Consider the following 17,232-nt stretch of genomic DNA (forward strand, 5'->3'; position numbering starts at 1 on the left):
TACTGGTGGGGGAAAGCAAGGACTGTGGAGACATACTGGGAGACGGTTCTCTTCTTGTCTTGTGTGTGGCTGGGAACGGTTCTCTACGGAGGTGAAGTTCTTGGCCGTGTATTCAGTTAGAATAAGAGTAAAATGTTTATGATATAAATCTCCTTATGCTTAGCCCTAGCACACTATAAAAGTGTTAATGGAAACATTTTACTTGAAAATTATGCCTGAATAAAACCAGGGGCGAAATGAACAACCAGCAGGGGGCGGTATATAACTAACTCACTCGTTCAATGATCAACGCAGCCCCAGATGTTTTCTCAGACGACATTTTGCCTGAATATACAAAGGTCAGCTGGCCACCCGCCGCCAAAGAGAGATGCAGTGCTAGGTCTGGATTATACATAAATATATATTCATCAGTGTGACATATTACAATAAACAGTGCTTTCAGCTGAGCTCTCCTTACATCTCCAAGGTATATACTACAGAGTAGAAGGGTTTTTTCTCCCAAAATGTACTATGTGTAAAATGTTCTAAAAACATGTTTTAAATGTTGCTTTTTATTAACATTTACGTAATTGTAATTAAATCCCCTGCATGTATATTTTTAACAAATAAACTTAACGAATAAAATAATGGTAAATAAATAATTAATCCTGTCATATAAAAAACTTAAATCACTTTTAGGACTTAAACGTGACTAAATATATTAAACCCTGGCTTCAAACGAACTTAAATTTAGGAGCATGTGTGAAAATCATTACGACTTTTAACGTGTGTAACCTGCATCCTGTCTAAAGCGGAAGTAGTGCACTTTGGGACTTGTAGTTTTCTTTATCAAACCAAAACCTGCCTCTTACGTTATCTTTATTATAATATAATATAATATAATATAATATAATATAATATAATGTAATATAATATGCTGTTATTGTGGCGATAGATTAAAAAAATAATAATAATACCCTGACGTCACCCATTTCTATCACGTGATTTGTAGGCCTTGTACGAAGTGTTTTAATAATTAAAGTTTTTATATCTAATAAAAATAGAGTCGTGTATAATAATAATAATAATAATATAAAAAACAAAACAAAAAAAAATTATATTTTAATTTCTTGTTTCCCGTGATGCACCGCGAAGGAGCCGCAGTTCAAACACAGGGAGGGATATGGCCGGAGAGACGGAGACCGAGATACAGGACAGTGTGGGTCCTCCTGTCCCCACAATCAGCGCAGAGACGGGGACACAGACAGAGACAGAGGGACAGTACAAAGCCGGTCGTCTTGTCCTCACGGACAGCGCAGAGATAGGGACGCAGACAGGGACAGAGACAGAGAGAGAGAGACAGGACATGAGCCCCGAGAGGGAGAGCGGAGAGGAGCAGCGCAGCAGGAGGGAACCAGCCCCGGGCCCCGGAGAAACAGGTCAGAGCTCCGCCTCCCCACTCAGCTTTAAACACTACACTGTTTAATTTACAATATACACTCTTTATTTCACATTGCTCTTTACTTCGCCTGTTTTAGTTGGTGTTAGTTAACGTTAGCTTGACTCGCTAAACTCGGTGCTCAGATTATACTCGGCTACGTAGCTGCATTACGGAGGTTTATAGTGTCGGAGGAATTCGAGTTCGACTTCGATCACATTTACAAGAATAACGGTACCTCTACATTTGAGTTTAGCTTATTGCTAGGCTATTGTCATGAATAATGTTGGTTATTTAGCTAGATACTGTCATAACAGTCAGTCATAACGGTGTTTTACCGCGGCGTTGTTCAGCTGTTGTCCACCAGTGACGTCACGGTCGCGTTCGAGAATTTCCGTAGCGAGCTCGGGTTTTTCCGTCAGTTTAATAAAATTGTCAGTTTTAAAGCAAATTAAGCTGCTATTTTCATTTTAATTCATACTTATATCTGTCAGTGACTACAATAATGTGGAATATTCATGGAGGTCCGGTGCTTAGCCTTTAACATGTGACTGACTCATTAACCCTTTGAAATGTTCAGACACCTTAGATTTCTCTTTTCAACTCATTATTAACACGTCCCATGCCTTTATTTGAAGGGTTGTGACAGGAAGGGCTCTGTGGGTTTTAAGTAACTGTGACTTAGCGTCTCGTCATGACTTCCTGTCTCAGTCTCACAGCTTAGTATCTCACGATCATTAGTAAGTGTCTCAATGTTCATCACTGAGAAGGTGTAGGATGTATTTCAGCTTGTGAGCGACGTCCTGGGAAACTCCTCCAGTCCCAGCAGCTCTACAGCAGGTTCCCAAGGACAGGAAGTAAATAATCGGAATGATCTGGGCACAGAAAGTGTGTGTTCTCCTAGAAATATTCGGTATGTCCTGATTAACACCTCGTGCTCCTCCTCTGTGTCCTCCAGGCTCCGTACAGACAGAAGCTCCGGTGCCAGATGTGTCCGAGTCCGGGCGGGAGGATTCTGGGACGAGGGCGTGTGACGACGAGGAGACGGCGAGGAAAGGCAGAGAGGAAGGCCGCGTGGACGTGGTGTTTCCCGGGAGCGTGACCCTGGACGGATGCTGTAGATTTGTCTGTGAACTCCTGAAGTGTGTGCTCTATCAGCGACAACAGCTGCCCATGACTTACGACCAGATGGTGTTCTTCCAGAAACAGCAGCACACATCTGGACGGGTAAGAGTGTCCTCTCTGATCCCTACGAAATAAAACAGGAACCTGCCCCGTCTGAGTGTGTCCGGGCTGGGTTCAGCGTCGCCTATTTTTCTCACTCTGTTCTCTCTCTCACTGTTCTCTCCCTGTCTCTCTCTCTCACTGTTCTCTCCCTGTCTCTCTCTCTCACTGTTCTCTCTCTCTCACTGTTCTCTCCCTGTCTCTCTCTCTCACTGTTCTCTCCCTGTCTCTCTCTCTCTCTCTCTCTCTCTCACTGTTCTCTCCCTGTCTCTCTCTCTCTCACTGTTCTCTCCCTGTCTCTCTCTCTCTCTCTGTTCTCTCCCTGTCTCTCTCTCTCTGTTCTCTCCCTGTCTCTCTCTCTCTCTCTCTGTTCTCTCCCTGTCTCTCTCTCTGTTCTCTCCGTCTTTTTCTCTCTCTCTGTTCTCTCCCTGTCTCTCTCTCTCTCTGTTCTCTCCCTGTCTCTCTCTCTCTCTCTCTCTGTTCTCTCCCTGTCTCTCTCTCTCTCTCTCTCTGTTCTCTCCCTGTCTCTCTCTCTCTCTCTCTCTGTTCTCTCCCTGTCTCTCTCTCTCTCTCTCTCTGTTCTCTCCCTGTCTCTCTCTCTCTCTCTCTCTGTTCTCTCCCTGTCTGTCTCTCTCTCTCTCTCTGTTCTCTCCCTGTCTGTCTCTCTCTCTCTGTTCTCTCCCTGTCTCTCTCTCTCTCTCTCTCTGTTCTCTCCCTGTCTGGCTCTCTCTCTCTCTCTGTTCTCTCCCTGTCTGGCTCTCTCTCTCTCTCTGTTCTCTCCCTGTCTGGCTCTCTCTCTCTCTCTGTTCTCTCCCTGTCTGGCTCTCTCTCTCTCTGTTCTCTCCCTGTCTGGCTCTCTCTCTCTCTGTTCTCTCCCTGTCTCTCTCTCTGTTCTCTCCGTCTTTTTCTCTCTCTCTGTTCTCTCCGTCTCTCTCTCTCTCTCTCTCTGTTCTCTCCCTGTCTCTCTCTCTCTCTCTGTTCTCTCCCTGTCTCTCTCTCTCTCTCTGTTCTCTCCCTGTCTCTCTCTCTCTCTCTCTCTGTTCTCTCCCTGTCTCTCTCTCTCTCTCTCTCTGTTCTCTCCCTGTCTGTCTCTCTCTCTCTCTCTGTTCTCTCCCTGTCTGTCTCTCTCTCTCTCTGTTCTCTCCCTGTCTGTCTCTCTCTCTCTCTGTTCTCTCCCTGTCTGTCTCTCTCTCTCTGTTCTCTCCCTGTCTCTGTCTCTCTCTCTCTGTTCTCTCCCTGTCTCTGTCTCTCTCTCTCTGTTCTCTCCCTGTCTCTGTCTCTCTCTCTCTGTTCTCTCCCTGTCTCTGTCTCTCTCTCTCTGTTCTCTCCCTGTCTCTGTCTCTCTCTCTCTCTGTTCTCTCCCTGTCTGTCTCTCTCTCTGTTCTCTCCCTGTCTGTCTCTCTCTCTGTTCTCTCCCTGTCTGTCTCTCTCTCTGTTCTCTCCCTGTCTGTCTCTCTCTCTCTCTGTTCTCTCCCTGTCTGTCTCTCTCTCTCTCTGTTCTCTCCCTGTCTGTCTCTCTCTCTCTCTGTTCTCTCCCTGTCTCTCTCTCTCTCTCTCTCTGTTCTCTCCCTGTCTGTCTCTCTCTCTGTTCTCTCCCTGTCTGTCTCTCTCTCTCTCTGTTCTCTCCCTGTCTGTCTCTCTCTCTCTGTTCTCTCCCTGTCTCTGTCTCTCTCTCTCTGTTCTCTCCCTGTCTCTGTCTCTCTCTCTCTGTTCTCTCCCTGTCTCTGTCTCTCTCTCTCTGTTCTCTCCCTGTCTCTGTCTCTCTCTCTCTGTTCTCTCCCTGTCTCTGTCTCTCTCTCTCTCTGTTCTCTCCCTGTCTCTGTCTCTCTCTCTCTCTGTTCTCTCCCTGTCTCTCTCTCTCTCTCTCTCTGTTCTCTCCCTGTCTGTCTCTCTCTCTCTCTCTGTTCTCTCCCTGTCTGTCTCTCTCTCTCTCTCTGTTCTCTCCCTGTCTGTCTCTCTCTCTCTCTGTTCTCTCCCTGTCTGTCTCTCTCTCTCTGTTCTCTCCCTGTCTCTGTCTCTCTCTCTCTGTTCTCTCCCTGTCTCTGTCTCTCTCTCTCTGTTCTCTCCCTGTCTCTGTCTCTCTCTCTCTGTTCTCTCCCTGTCTCTGTCTCTCTCTCTCTGTTCTCTCCCTGTCTCTGTCTCTCTCTCTCTCTGTTCTCTCCCTGTCTCTGTCTCTCTCTCTCTCTGTTCTCTCCCTGTCTGTCTCTCTCTCTCTCTGTTCTCTCCCTGTCTGTCTCTCTCTCTCTCTGTTCTCTCCCTGTCTGTCTCTCTCTCTCTCTGTTCTCTCCCTGTCTGTCTCTCTCTCTCTCTGTTCTCTCCCTGTCTGTCTCTCTCTCTCTCTGTTCTCTCCCTGTCTGTCTCTCTCTCTCTCTGTTCTCTCCCTGTCTGTCTCTCTCTCTCTCTGTTCTCTCCCTGTCTGTCTCTCTCTCTCTCTGTTCTCTCCCTGTCTGTCTCTCTCTCTCTCTGTTCTCTCCCTGTCTGTCTCTCTCTCTCTCTGTTCTCTCCCTGTCTGTCTCTCTCTCTCTGTTCTCTCCCTGTCTCTGTCTCTCTCTCTCTGTTCTCTCCCTGTCTCTCTCTCTGTTCTCTCCCTGTCTCTCTCTCTGTTCTCTCCCTGTCTCTGTCTCTCTCTCTCTGTTCTCTCCCTGTCTCTGTCTCTCTCTCTCTCTTCTCTCCCTGTCTCTGTCTCTCTCTCTCTCTCTTCTCTCCCTGTCTCTGTCTCTCTCTCTCTCTGTTCTCTCCCTGTCTCTGTCTCTCTCTCTCTCTGTTCTCTCCCTGTCTCTGTCTCTCTCTCTCTCTGTTCTCTCCCTGTCTCTGTCTCTCTCTCTCTCTGTTCTCTCCCTGTCTCTGTCTCTCTCTCTCTCTGTTCTCTCCCTGTCTCTGTCTCTCTCTCTCTCTGTTCTCTCCCTGTCTCTGTCTCTCTCTCTCTCTGTTCTCTCCCTGTCTCTGTCTCTCTCTCTCTCTGTTCTCTCCCTGTCTCTGTCTCTCTCTCTCTCTGTTCTCTCCCTGTCTCTGTCTCTCTCTCTCTCTGTTCTCTCCCTGTCTCTGTCTCTCTCTCTCTCTGTTCTCTCCCTGTCTCTGTCTCTCTCTCTCTCTGTTCTCTCCCTGTCTGTCTCTCTCTCTCTGTGTTCTCTCCCTGTCTGTCTCTCTCTCTCTGTGTTCTCTCCCTGTCTGTCTCTCTCTCTCTCTGTTCTCTCCCTGTCTCTCTCTCTCTCTCTCTCTCTCTCCCTGTCTGTCTGTCTCTCTCTCTGTTCTCTCCCTGTCTGTCTGTCTCTCTCTCTGTTCTCTCCCTGTCTGTCTGTCTCTCTCTGTTCTCTCCCTGTCTGTCTCTCTCTCTCTGTTCTCTCCCTGTCTCTCTCTCTCTGTTCTCTCCCTGTCTCTGTCTCTCTCTCTCTGTTCTCTCCCTGTCTCTCTCTCTCTCTCTGTTCTCTCTTCCTGTTCTCTCTCTCTCTCTCTCTGTTCTGGATCTCACCAGATGACTCAGAGCTCTGCATCATTTCCACGTGTCTCATATCTCACTGTGATCTGACCGCGCTGTAAACAGTGGATTAACAATGACTCTGTCCTGACTCTATCCCTTTAGACCTGTCACAACCGCCAGTTCTCTGTGGTGAATATACAGCTCCAGAAATCACTGAATAAACCATATTATTTAAGACCATTTCATTATCCAATTACACCATTTTTACACTAACTTTAAAAAAAAACCCAGTTGTTAAGATTAACCAGACACTGGAAATGCTTAGATATATTTAAACAAATAAGACACAAATCCACACTGCTCCAGATTAGAGAGAGAGAGAGAGAACAGAGCGAGCGGTGGAAACACTGGAGACCTTTATTCTTCTGTAAACAGTGGACAGACAGCACAGGATGTCTGTGCACAGTGGGATTAGCTGATCATCGAGACAGACCTAACCACATCTGGCTGTTGTTATCAGAAATGACCTCTGACTCTTGTCTCTGTTCTTTCCGAAGTCGGAGGAAGCCGAAGTGAAGAAACCTGCCAAAGCGTGCGGAGGCCTGCCGTGGCGGCGCTGCCAGCGGACCCTGCAGGATCTGGACGAGGTGCTGAGCAACCTGGAGGCTCTCTTCTCCCTGAGCCACGTCCCTCGGGTGCTGTTCATGCTGGGGGGCTCCGCCGTGCTCCCCGCCGAGCTGTACGAGGTCAACATGGAGGCGGTGGCGGTGCGAGGCGGGGAGAAGTGTCTGAGGACGTCTTGGTGTCTGAGGCAGCTCTTCCGCGCTCTGTTCGTGGCCGACCTGCTCTCCGACGTGAAGCCGGTGCGTCTCGTGTCCACCACCGTGATGGCGCTGGCTCACAGGGACTGCGGCGTGGCGTGGTTTAAGCCCAAGGTGGACTTCAAGGTTCCCACGAAGGTGAAGAGGCGGGTGGTGTCTCTGTCCTGCGACGCTGCTCTGAGCGGAGGAGCCCCGGTGGCAGCCGCAGACTGGGACGATTACATCTGGTTTCAGGCTCCGGTCGCGGTGAAGGGGTTCAGCACGTGACCGAGAGGAAGTACAGGAGACAAAGGGAGCAGTGCCGTAGCAGAACCACATTCAGGTTCCTAAATAATCCCTCAGTGGAGGGCTCTGTGTGAGGAGTTAAAAGAACCGAGTGCATCACTTCACTCAGAAATTAACATCTTTAAAAGCATCTTTCCCTAGGAACCGAATGTGGTTCTCGTACCGCACCATCTTTATGTTAAAGCCGTGTCCACAGCACTCTGGGTGTTTAATGAAAGCGTAGTTAATGCTCTCCTCTCCGCGGAGGAAACTTTTTATCAGTTTGAAAGAGTGCAGTTTTATATCTCGCCTACGCCGTGAAGAAAGGGATAAATTTTAAATGAGACCATTCCTCTTGTTTATAAAGAGAATAACTCAATAATTACAACTATATTCAGTGTTCACAGTGAAACCAAACCCTGTGTGTAATAACAGTCCTGGACTGAAATGTACAGATGATTAATGAAGTGCACCTCAGTTTCTTAATCGACCAGAAACACCTCAGATTTCATCGCTGTCCAAAGAAAAGCCTCCGTCTCCAGACGGTAACTTTAAAGGAGTAAAGTTTACACTGTGTTCAGAGTCGTTCTGGAGCGTTTCTACGGGTCATTCGCCATGAAACGTTCACACAGTGAGGGACAGTGGCTGTGTTAATGATGTAGTAACCACACACACACACGGAGATACAGGGTTTTCTTTGGAGAGCGGTAACATTGTCCCCAGATGTTCAGCGCTGCTCCCTTCCTCTCAAACACACAGCGCCTCTGAGCTCCTCCAGCGCGGATGTCCGAGTCTCTGCGGTGGCGTGGACTGAAGCGCTCAGAGGTTTGTAAACGCCGGTGTGCGTTCGGGCCTCAGCTGGCGGCTGCTGTCGGGCTGGAGTTGTCTCCCTCTGTACACTGGGCTGCAGTGTGTAGTCCCAGAATGCACTGCACTCTTTTACATACACACACACGGAGCAGCAGGTCGTTCTGCTGAAGAGTGATAAGTGTTGGGATGCTATTCGTCTGATTAGATTTGTGTGCCTTTATAAAGACCAAGGTTTCGGAGGTCAGCCTGTGCCTGGACGGGGCCCGAGGGGTTAATCAGAGGGTGTGTGTGGTGTGGTGAAGCGGAGGATTCTGCTGCTGCTTCAGAGCTTCGAACAATTTTAACTTCAGGGATTAGTCTCCAGTGTTTCACACGGCACCCAGCCCCCGTCTAAACCTCGACTCTCTACAGTTTATTAAACACTTTATTTATTTATCTTTTAATGAACAGACATCTGTGTCTCTTCCTTTTTAAACGAGTGTGGATCGGTTCTCAGTGAATGTCAGATTTTGCTGGTGATGTTTTTCAAATGGTGCCATGTTTTATCTCTTTTTCAATTAAATTTAACAAAAGACTAAACTACATCCGTCTTGAGGTGACATTAATTCTCTTTATTTCAGAAGAAAGGTGTGTGTGAAAGTGAAGGGATCAGTGCTCTCTGCTGCTGTAAAAGGCTGCAGTCAGGAATCTTAGAGATATAGATATAAAAGGCATAAAGAATATAAAAGGCTTTCGAAGTCTAACAGTGGAATCATTTTTATTGGCTCCTCCTTCGTTCCCCGTGAAGTGTGGTGCAGGTTTAATCTCCGGAAGGCAGTGGTCATTTCGACCTCTTTCTCTCCACCTTCTCCACGAACTGCAGCAGGTCCTGGGCCAGCAGCGCCGGCTCCTCGAAGGCTGCGAAGTGTCCCCCTCGCGGCATGTAGGTGTACGAGCGGACGTCCCTGAACCTGGAGCGTGCCCAGACCCTCGGACAGTGCAGCAGCTCATGGGGAAAGGCAGCGAGCCCCGTGGGCACCGAGATTCCAGTCCTGTGGTCACAACACACACACACACACAGAGGCCAGTTTTTCAAAAGGTATCTAGATTAAAGCCTTGGCTCTGGTCCTGAATCTAACCTTTAAACAGGAGTGAATTCTACATCTGTGTTTTTTAGAACGAAGCAGGAACCGTGAACACTTTTGACACCAAATAAAAGGACATTTCTCTCTGGGATTACGGCGGTTTTGACCCGTTCTGAGGACACACTTTGTACAAAATTACATGGAAATGAACCTGCGTTCAGTAAAAAATGATAAAAAAAATACACAAACACTGTTTAAATTACACTGTGGAAACACGTTTTAAAAATGTAAAGTTATTTTATTGAATTGTGGAGGCAAAAGTAAGAATGTGGCCTAGTTTGTCCAGCAGAGGGCGACAGAGGGGTTTTAAAAAGCACAGAAACCCAGCTTCTACAAATCCTTACCCTGTGAACCCAGGATTAACTTCATCCAGTCGGAAAAGGTTCTGAGAAACTGGGACATCACCTCAGATCACTCCGATGGGAAAACGTGGGATTTTATTTTCTCCAGCTTTGAAAACACCCCTGGGGTTTATCAATAAAATCTGTTCTCTTTTGATGTTCTACAATGAGAGGATTCACCGACACACACACACACACGTCTGATCTGCACTGTATAAATACAAGATATCATTATTATTAATGTTGTTGTTACAGGAGGACAGTGCTGTTCATTCACTCCCTTTGGAATTCCCCAAGGCTCTATTTTAGGACCATTATTATTTATATTATACATGTTACCGCTAGACACAGTTATAACCATGACATTAACTTTCACTGATACTCAGACACGACACACAGTTGTATATTTCAGCCGAGCCCCAGGACAAACACAGATTAAAGAAAATAGAGGACTGTGTTAAAGACGTGAAAGGCTGGATGTTGCGTAACTTCCTCCTTCTAAACAGCAACAAAACAGAGGTCCTGCTCCTGGGTCCAAAGGTGGCAAGAAATAAATGATCCGATTTAATTTTAAATCTCGCTGATGTTCCAGTTAAACCTGGTTCAGCAGAAAAAGGTCTTGGCCTCATAATTGACCCGGATTTATCATTGGATCAACACATAGGCAGTTATCACTAGGACAGCTTTTTTACATCTTCACAACATCACCACGATTAGAAAAGCCTTATCCCTGCAGGAGCAGACACATTAGTACATGCTTTTATTACTTCAGCGCTTGACTACTGTAACGCACCACTGTCAGGACGCACCAGCAGAACTTCAACTGGTTCAAAACGCTGCAGCCAGGGTCCTCACTACATCTAGAGAATGTGAACATATCAGTCCAGGTCTATCATCACTTCACTGGCTGCCTGTTTAACTCTGCATCAATTACAAAACTCTGTTATTAACAAATAAAGCTCTACATGGGCTCGCTCCTGAATACCTTCAAGATACTGTTTCCTATTATGAGCCTCCACGTTCACTCAGATCACAGAATACTGGACTTTTAATAGTTCCCAGGATTCAGAAGGCCTCAGCTGGGGGAAGAGCCTTTTCTTATAAAGCCCCCAAACTCTGGAATGATCTCAGACTCAGTCACAATCTTCAAATCGAGGCTAAAAACTCATTAGTTTAGTTTATCTTTTGGTAGCTAATGCTCCCCCATAGATTAAGGCGGGAGATCCAGGGGGTCCATGGACACAGGGAATTATAGTAAACTGAGACGCTGGTGTCGTCCGCCTCGGAGCTGCCCCTACACTGACGTTCTCATCGACTCCTAACTGTTAACAGTAGATTGTCCAGAGGAACCCTGTGTGAGCCCTGGTTCCTCTGAAGGTTCTTCCTCAGCTCTGAGGGAGTGTCTCTGTCGCCCCTGGCCTCACTCTCCTGGGGATTTTTACAGTCTTTACATTGTTATATTTCATTAAAACTCTGTTTTTACTGGATCTCTGTGAAGCTGCTTTGTGACATCATCAGCTGTAAAAAGCACTGATTCATTAACTGCCCACAGATCTCCACTTGTTTCCACATCCAATGAAAATGTAATAAATGTGACAAAGTGTTTGTACATCATTCACCAGCGAGGGCTGTGTGTCCAAGGCCAAGACCTTCCTTTGAACGTTCTGTACTTTCCCACTGTTGTGTGTGTGTGTGCAGATGTGATTTGTCCACACAGGGGACAGTTCACTCACACAGTGTCCATGCGTTTGTGGTAGTCCTTGCCCAGGTTCTCCTTGTAGAAGCGCATGGAGGGGACGATGGAGCCGGTCGTCCAGTAGATCATGATGTGGGTGAGGAGGTCGTCCAGACTGAACTTCCTGTGACAGAACAAAGAATCTGAGGGTGTTTTTACACATGAAAATCCAGACCACGGTCCAAGTCAAGGTCCTGTTTCATTGATCTACAGAACTGTCCTGCGTCCCGTCGTCTTCAGTCATGGTCTGAACAAATGGATTCATTTCTACCATTTAGTCCTCCTCCTACTGTTCTGTGGCTCAGATCAGGGCTAAGTCTACTGTAAATCTCACACACACACACACACACACACACACACACACACACACTTCCACTTTAAAAGGCTGAATCCTGACTGCTGCTGACGGAGACAAAGCGACCAAACGGTTTACACAATGATTAATGAAAGTGTTTTAAATGTAAACGCAGACGGGTACAAGCTCAGAGTAAAGGAAGCTCTAGCCCAGGACCAGAGACATCCTCAGTGTTAGTGAACACACCCCAGGTGTTAGATGATGATCACAGGCCTAAAGAATGCACACAAACACACAGTTCATAAAGTGAAAGGGAGGGAGTTTGGGAAGAAGCGCAGAATGACCTTGAGGCACAGATAAGACTCTCTTTCTGAAGAAAAGCATCCACTTTTTCATGTGAATGTAACAGTGTCGGACAGTTCCCTCACACAGAGATTAAAGAAGGTCATAGGTCATGGTGTGAACATGAGAGAAATGTTTAAAACCAGGAGGTGTGATAGTCTTATCTCCCCCTAAATACTGTGTAACTGTGTGGGCCCCGCTGTGGACACGTTAGGGTCGGACGATACCATCAAATTCTTTATCACGATCTTTTCGGTCGATACAAAATCATTCAGATTTCGATAAGAATAAAAATAAAAGCCACAGAAAAATGAGGAATCGTGACATCACCCTCAGACATGAACACCTTGGCTTCGTCAACATTAATATTCAAGTAAGTTTAAAAATACTGAACCGAGAGCAGCGCCCTCTAATGGCCAGAGTCAGTGGCCTCTTCATCCTGACGTCACCTTCTACACGACTTAATGCAGGAGAAAAGCAGTGGGAATCTCAGCTAATTTAAATATTGTCGTATATATGTCGTGAGAGAGGGTTATATTTAATTCTGTCTCAGGTGAAGACCTCAGGGTTAAAACGGCTGATGTGCGATGTATCGGCGGCCGATTTGTGGATTGTTTTATTTATTGTTATCGGTCCCATATTGGAACTTTATCCGGTATTACACCGACAACTGCGTCTTTTTTGTGCTTGTTTCTACACCCTGACGGCTGTAAATACACAGAGTCTGTCGTGTGGACGCTTCTCACTGTTTCTACAGAGAACTGTCTCTGGGAATTTAATATCGGTATCGGCTTCTCCAAGGTGCTAACTATCGGTCATCGTATCGGCCCAAAGTTATCAGTGCATCACTAGTTAAAACACACAAAACACTGAGAGAAGTTGTGTATCGTGTGATGTTCAGTGTTGACTGACACACTTCTCCCTTTAGAAGCGCAGTGTGGTGACGGTAATCAATCTACAGTACTTTGTCCAAACGTCCAAAAAAGGGTTTACACCCTGCACACACCACACCTCGGGCCCGTCTGATCCGGACAGAGACCACCTCTTAGGGACGGACTGAAATTCGGTCCGGGCCGTGGTCTGAGGCACCTTTATCACTAAATAACTTCATCCTGTTTAATGAACACATGAATGTCCGCGGTGTCCGTGTGAGGGTGTGTATGTGACCCCTGCAGCACTACTGAGGACGTACAGCGGAGGACAGACACAGAGACACACTTTAAATGTCCCCTGGAGAGAAGGCATTTTAAAACCTCTTTTAAACCTACGACCACTGACAGTCTTCTCTTTCAGTGAGGAGTGTTTACGTCACACGGGCACAGTCTGTCGTTTCTGTACCTCTCTAACCCCCCGTCCTCCAGGTCACGGTTTTTGAAGTCTGTCCAGGTGCTGAACTTCTCCAGGATGTAAGCTGCCAGACCGACGGGAGAGTCGTTAAGAGCGCAGCCTGCGACGGAGACACAGACAAACCCCTCACTATCATGACATTCACAGACGAGTGGTATGACCGATCTAAAACCCAGTTTAAACGGTTCGGTACCTGCGGTGTCCGGCTTGGTGGCCTGGATGTGCATGTATCCAGACTCTCGCAGTAGTTCGTACACGTTCTTCTGCATGTACGGATACATTCGGCGGACGTCTTCTCGGGTGAACCCCACCAGGAACGGCAGGTAACGTCCGACGAGCAGAGAGACCACGGTCTGCGTGCCGCCCGCTTTGGCGTTGATCATGTTCAGATGAAGACCTCGGACACACCTTATTTCACAGAGGGATAAGAGTTTTTAAACCATGCCTCTGAGCTGCACTCAGTGCCAGAAAACACAGTATCGCAACCGCTAACAGCACTTTAAACAGACAGGACACACTCCCCCAACTATTACATTTTCCTGAGTACTTTATGAGTTCTCTTTAACTGCTCTATATACATTTATACAGCTGTTAATGTCCACAGGAGGAGTACAAGTGTCTCACTCAGGCTTTATCTGAGCCATGTTGCAGGTGATGAAGGCTCCCCAGTCTCCTCCCTGAAGGTAGTAATCAGTGAAGCTCAGTCTCTCCATCAGTTTGTGGAAGATACGAGCAGCGTCCAGGGAACTGAATCCTGTCCAAACAAAGTACGGGTTTTAACTGTGGTCAGAAAATTAAAATACGTTTTAAATACTGTGAGTATTGATTTTCAAAAGAAAACGACAAGTGAAGGAGTCAGAACACCACCCCCCCTCCACCCCCCACACTCTTCCTCTTTAGACCCTCCTCTCCCAGGCTGTATGTCTTTGGTAGTGGTGCACTGCTGTCATCACCCACACATGAGATTAGAGCTTCATATTCCACACACAAAACGCTTCACCCGCAAAACGCTGCACCCGCAAAAACGCTGCACCCGCAAAAATGCTGCACCCGCAAAACGCTCCACCCCCCAAAACGCTGCCCCCCCAAAACGCTGCCCCCGCAAAACGCTGCCCCCGCAAAACGCTCCACCCGCAAAACGCTCCACCCGCAAAACGCTGCACCCCCAAAACGCTCCACCCGCAAAACGCTGCACCCCAAAACACTCCACCCGCAAAACGCTGCACCCCCAAAACGCTCCACCCGCAAAACGCTGCACCCCCAAAACACTCCACCTGCAAAACGCTGCACCCGCAAAACGCTGCACCCGCAAAACGCTGCACCCGCAAAATGCTGCCCCCCAATAAAGCTGCCCCCTCAAAACGCTGCCCCCGCAAAACGCTGCCCCCGCAAAACGCTGCACCCCCAAAACGCTGCACCTGCAAACACTGACGACTCAACCTTCCTGGGGGATTTTTATTATTTGACATTTTTCAAGCAAACCAGGTGTTCTTTCGAGAGTTTCCTCAGTCCCTTGGCCCCCAATCTTCCCATTCCTATCAGGTGTATAAATAACTTTTGAAGCGTTTTTTTGCAATGTATAAATGTAATTTAAAACTCATATGTTCTCTTGCCTTTTTTCAGGAGAAATGTAATATTTATAAGTTATTTTTGTTGTCGAATTAATAACAAGGCTCTCTCCGCTGTACATCGCCGCTCTCACCTTGAACCTGAGGGGCTTCAGAGTAGCCGTACCCCGGGATGGAGGGGCAGACGACCTCAAACACAAAGTCTCCCTCTGTCTCCGTGAGAAGGGGCAGGATCTTGTAGAACTCGTAGAAGGACCCAGGCCAGCCATGAACCATCATGAGGGGCAGGACCGTCTGCCCAGGGCGCCGGACCGGCTTCACATGGACAAAGTGCACGTCCAAACCTAGGAGGAGCCAATACACAACGATTCTGAGTTTCCACAGGTCCTGCACGAGGGGAACTCGGCTTCTACTGTTAAATACACACTGTAACCATCTTTATTATCAAAAAAATAATAAAAAAAACTTACAAAGAATGTAAACCTCATAAATCTATAGGAAGCTATTGATCTTCAACTCACTGAAATGTTCACATCCACATCCAAGCTCTGAGTGGTTATTACAACAATTAAAACTATAATTCTACGTATTTATGGCCAGTGGACTGTACTCCATGGTTATGTTTTTGGTCAAAGTGTGTCTGGAGACAGAAGGTAGTGTGTCTGACCGTCTTTATTCTTTTATTAGGACAGTGGATTAAAGTTCATGGTGTTGGTCTGATGTTGGTCTGCAGGAGAGGTAGGTGAGGTCCGGTGGGGGGGGGGGGGGAAGGAGAGGTAGGAGAGGTCCGGGGATTCTGGAAGAAAGGAATGAGCAGCGAAGCACTAACCCTCGATGTTGGTCTTGAAGTGAGGGAACTTGTTGAGCTCCTTCACCTGCTTGTCCCAGTCAAACTCGTGCCTCCAGTAAGAGGCCACCCTCCGGAGACAGTCTGAGTTGAAGCCGTAGTGGAAGCGAGAGTCCTCCAGACTGTCCGTGTACCTCGCTCTGTCGATGCGCTGGTGAAGATCCTGAGAAGAGAAGAGACGTGATTATAGCAGTTTCTGAACATCAGCATCTCACTGGACGTACAAGGAGAGTCTCGGTGAGTGCACACACACATGACAAGTGACATACAGAACAGACTCAGAGACCATTAACCAGCACTAAACTAAAGGCTGATTCAACTGAACTGCAAAAATAGGCTGTGAATTTTAACGTAGTGGAACCTTCACACCAACACATTTGTCTTGACTCTGAAATCACGAGAAGACACTGGAAGAGGAAGAAGAAATGGATTCACAGACGGAGCGATGATCATTTTATCATTTTATTGTAAACACTGCGACTAAACGCCACACTGAAGCCGCCCCAGTCTCCAGAACAAGGCGGGGGTCCGGCAGTGTCTCTGAAGCTCACTGAGGGAGTGTGAGGCTCTGCTTCTGTGTGATGCTCCTCGCAGTGAAAGGGTTACATTTTCTTTAACCGCTACAGTTTAGTTCACAGGGTGTTGATTGTTCTTTAAGATTTTGTTAAACTGCTACAAACAAGACGAGCTGTTCAGCCGCCATCTTCATACCCATTTGTTTAGTTTGTAACCATGACGATTGGTCGGTCTGAATTGAAACACTCTGTTAATGTGTGTACGTAAGAATTTGACTTTGTGTAAACACACTTTAAGGAAATACAGAATAAAGAATAATGAGCAAAAAAAGAGTCATGTGCAAGGAGCTAAAGTGGATGAGTGGCATTTTTTCATGTGCTGAAAATATGTCTATTAGTATATTTCTAGCGTCTGGCCAAGCATTCTGCTCTGAGACACTTTGTTTTTTTACCCAAGCAGTTTCCCCAAGGAATGAATTAATGTGTTTCTTCTTCTTCTGTCCACTTCAGTCACTGTGTAGTTCTACACTTACACCCTGTAAACCATCTGTGGCTCTGTATTCTTTGTTACCTCCCTTTCCCCCTGTTCCTCAGTGCTCAGGACCCCCACAGAGCAGGTGTGATGTGGTGGTGGATCATTCTCAGCGCTGCAGTGACACTGACGTGGTGGTGGTGTGTTAGTGTGTGTTGTGCTGGTGTAGAGTGGATCAGACACAGCAGTGCTGCTGGAGTTTTTAAACCCCTCAGTGTCTGGACTGAGAACAGTCCACCGACCAAAAACATCCAGCCGACAGCGTCCTGTGTCACTGATGAAGGACTAGAGGACGGGCGACACACACTGTGAAGTGACACATTTAAACATGGCTGCCCCTGTGTGAGGGACCCGCTCTCTGGAGCATAAACAGGTGTATTCATGGACGACAGAGTGGGTTGACCCTGAGCTGCAGTGATATTTACCCTCATCGCCTCTTCTGAGCTCTCCACAGCGAAAGGCCGAACGGTCCTGTCCTCCGTCAGGGGCTTCTCTCCCACACGCCACCAGCCATCACCAAACGGGAGCTTCTTCGGTTTCCTCCTCCACGCCAGGTAACACAGAACCCCCCCGAGCCCCACGGAGGAGGCCACCAGAACCCGCAGCCTGAACGGGTCAAGGTCCGAAAGGGC

General features: G+C 47.4%; 2 protein-coding genes across 3 annotated transcripts in view; one reads left to right on the plus strand and one right to left on the minus strand.

Moving 5' to 3' along the window:
* Positions 1-1,142: 1,142 nt before the first annotated feature.
* mad2l1bp (MAD2L1 binding protein) lies at positions 1,143-8,465 on the plus strand. Its single transcript, XM_066679424.1, has 3 exons — positions 1,143-1,418; positions 2,376-2,644; positions 6,617-8,465. The coding sequence occupies exons 1-3, from the start codon at positions 1,163-1,165 to the stop codon at positions 7,145-7,147; spliced, it is 1,056 nt and encodes a 351-aa protein (XP_066535521.1). The 5' UTR covers positions 1,143-1,162; the 3' UTR covers positions 7,148-8,465.
* A 143-nt stretch (positions 8,466-8,608) lies between these two features.
* ephx5 (epoxide hydrolase 5) overlaps positions 8,609-17,232 on the minus strand; it is a 16,273-nt gene continuing 7,649 nt past the window's right edge. For both annotated transcript variants that reach the window (XM_066679423.1, XM_066679422.1), the window contains exons 3-10: positions 17,026-17,232; positions 15,536-15,716; positions 14,841-15,050; positions 13,763-13,892; positions 13,332-13,546; positions 13,130-13,238; positions 11,153-11,278; positions 8,609-8,985 (exon numbers count right to left, since the gene is read on the minus strand). The exon at positions 17,026-17,232 is cut by the window's right edge and continues 4 nt beyond it. In XM_066679423.1, the coding sequence (XP_066535520.1) occupies positions 8,775-8,985; positions 11,153-11,278; positions 13,130-13,238; positions 13,332-13,546; positions 13,763-13,892; positions 14,841-15,050; positions 15,536-15,716; positions 17,026-17,232 (1,389 nt within the window). In that variant the 3' untranslated portion in view covers positions 8,609-8,774. The remainder of the gene's footprint in view (positions 8,986-11,152; positions 11,279-13,129; positions 13,239-13,331; positions 13,547-13,762; positions 13,893-14,840; positions 15,051-15,535; positions 15,717-17,025) is intronic.

This window comes from Hoplias malabaricus, chromosome 8 (assembly GCF_029633855.1).
Source record: "Hoplias malabaricus isolate fHopMal1 chromosome 8, fHopMal1.hap1, whole genome shotgun sequence".
In the NCBI taxonomy this organism is placed as follows: Eukaryota; Metazoa; Chordata; class Actinopteri; order Characiformes; family Erythrinidae; genus Hoplias; species Hoplias malabaricus.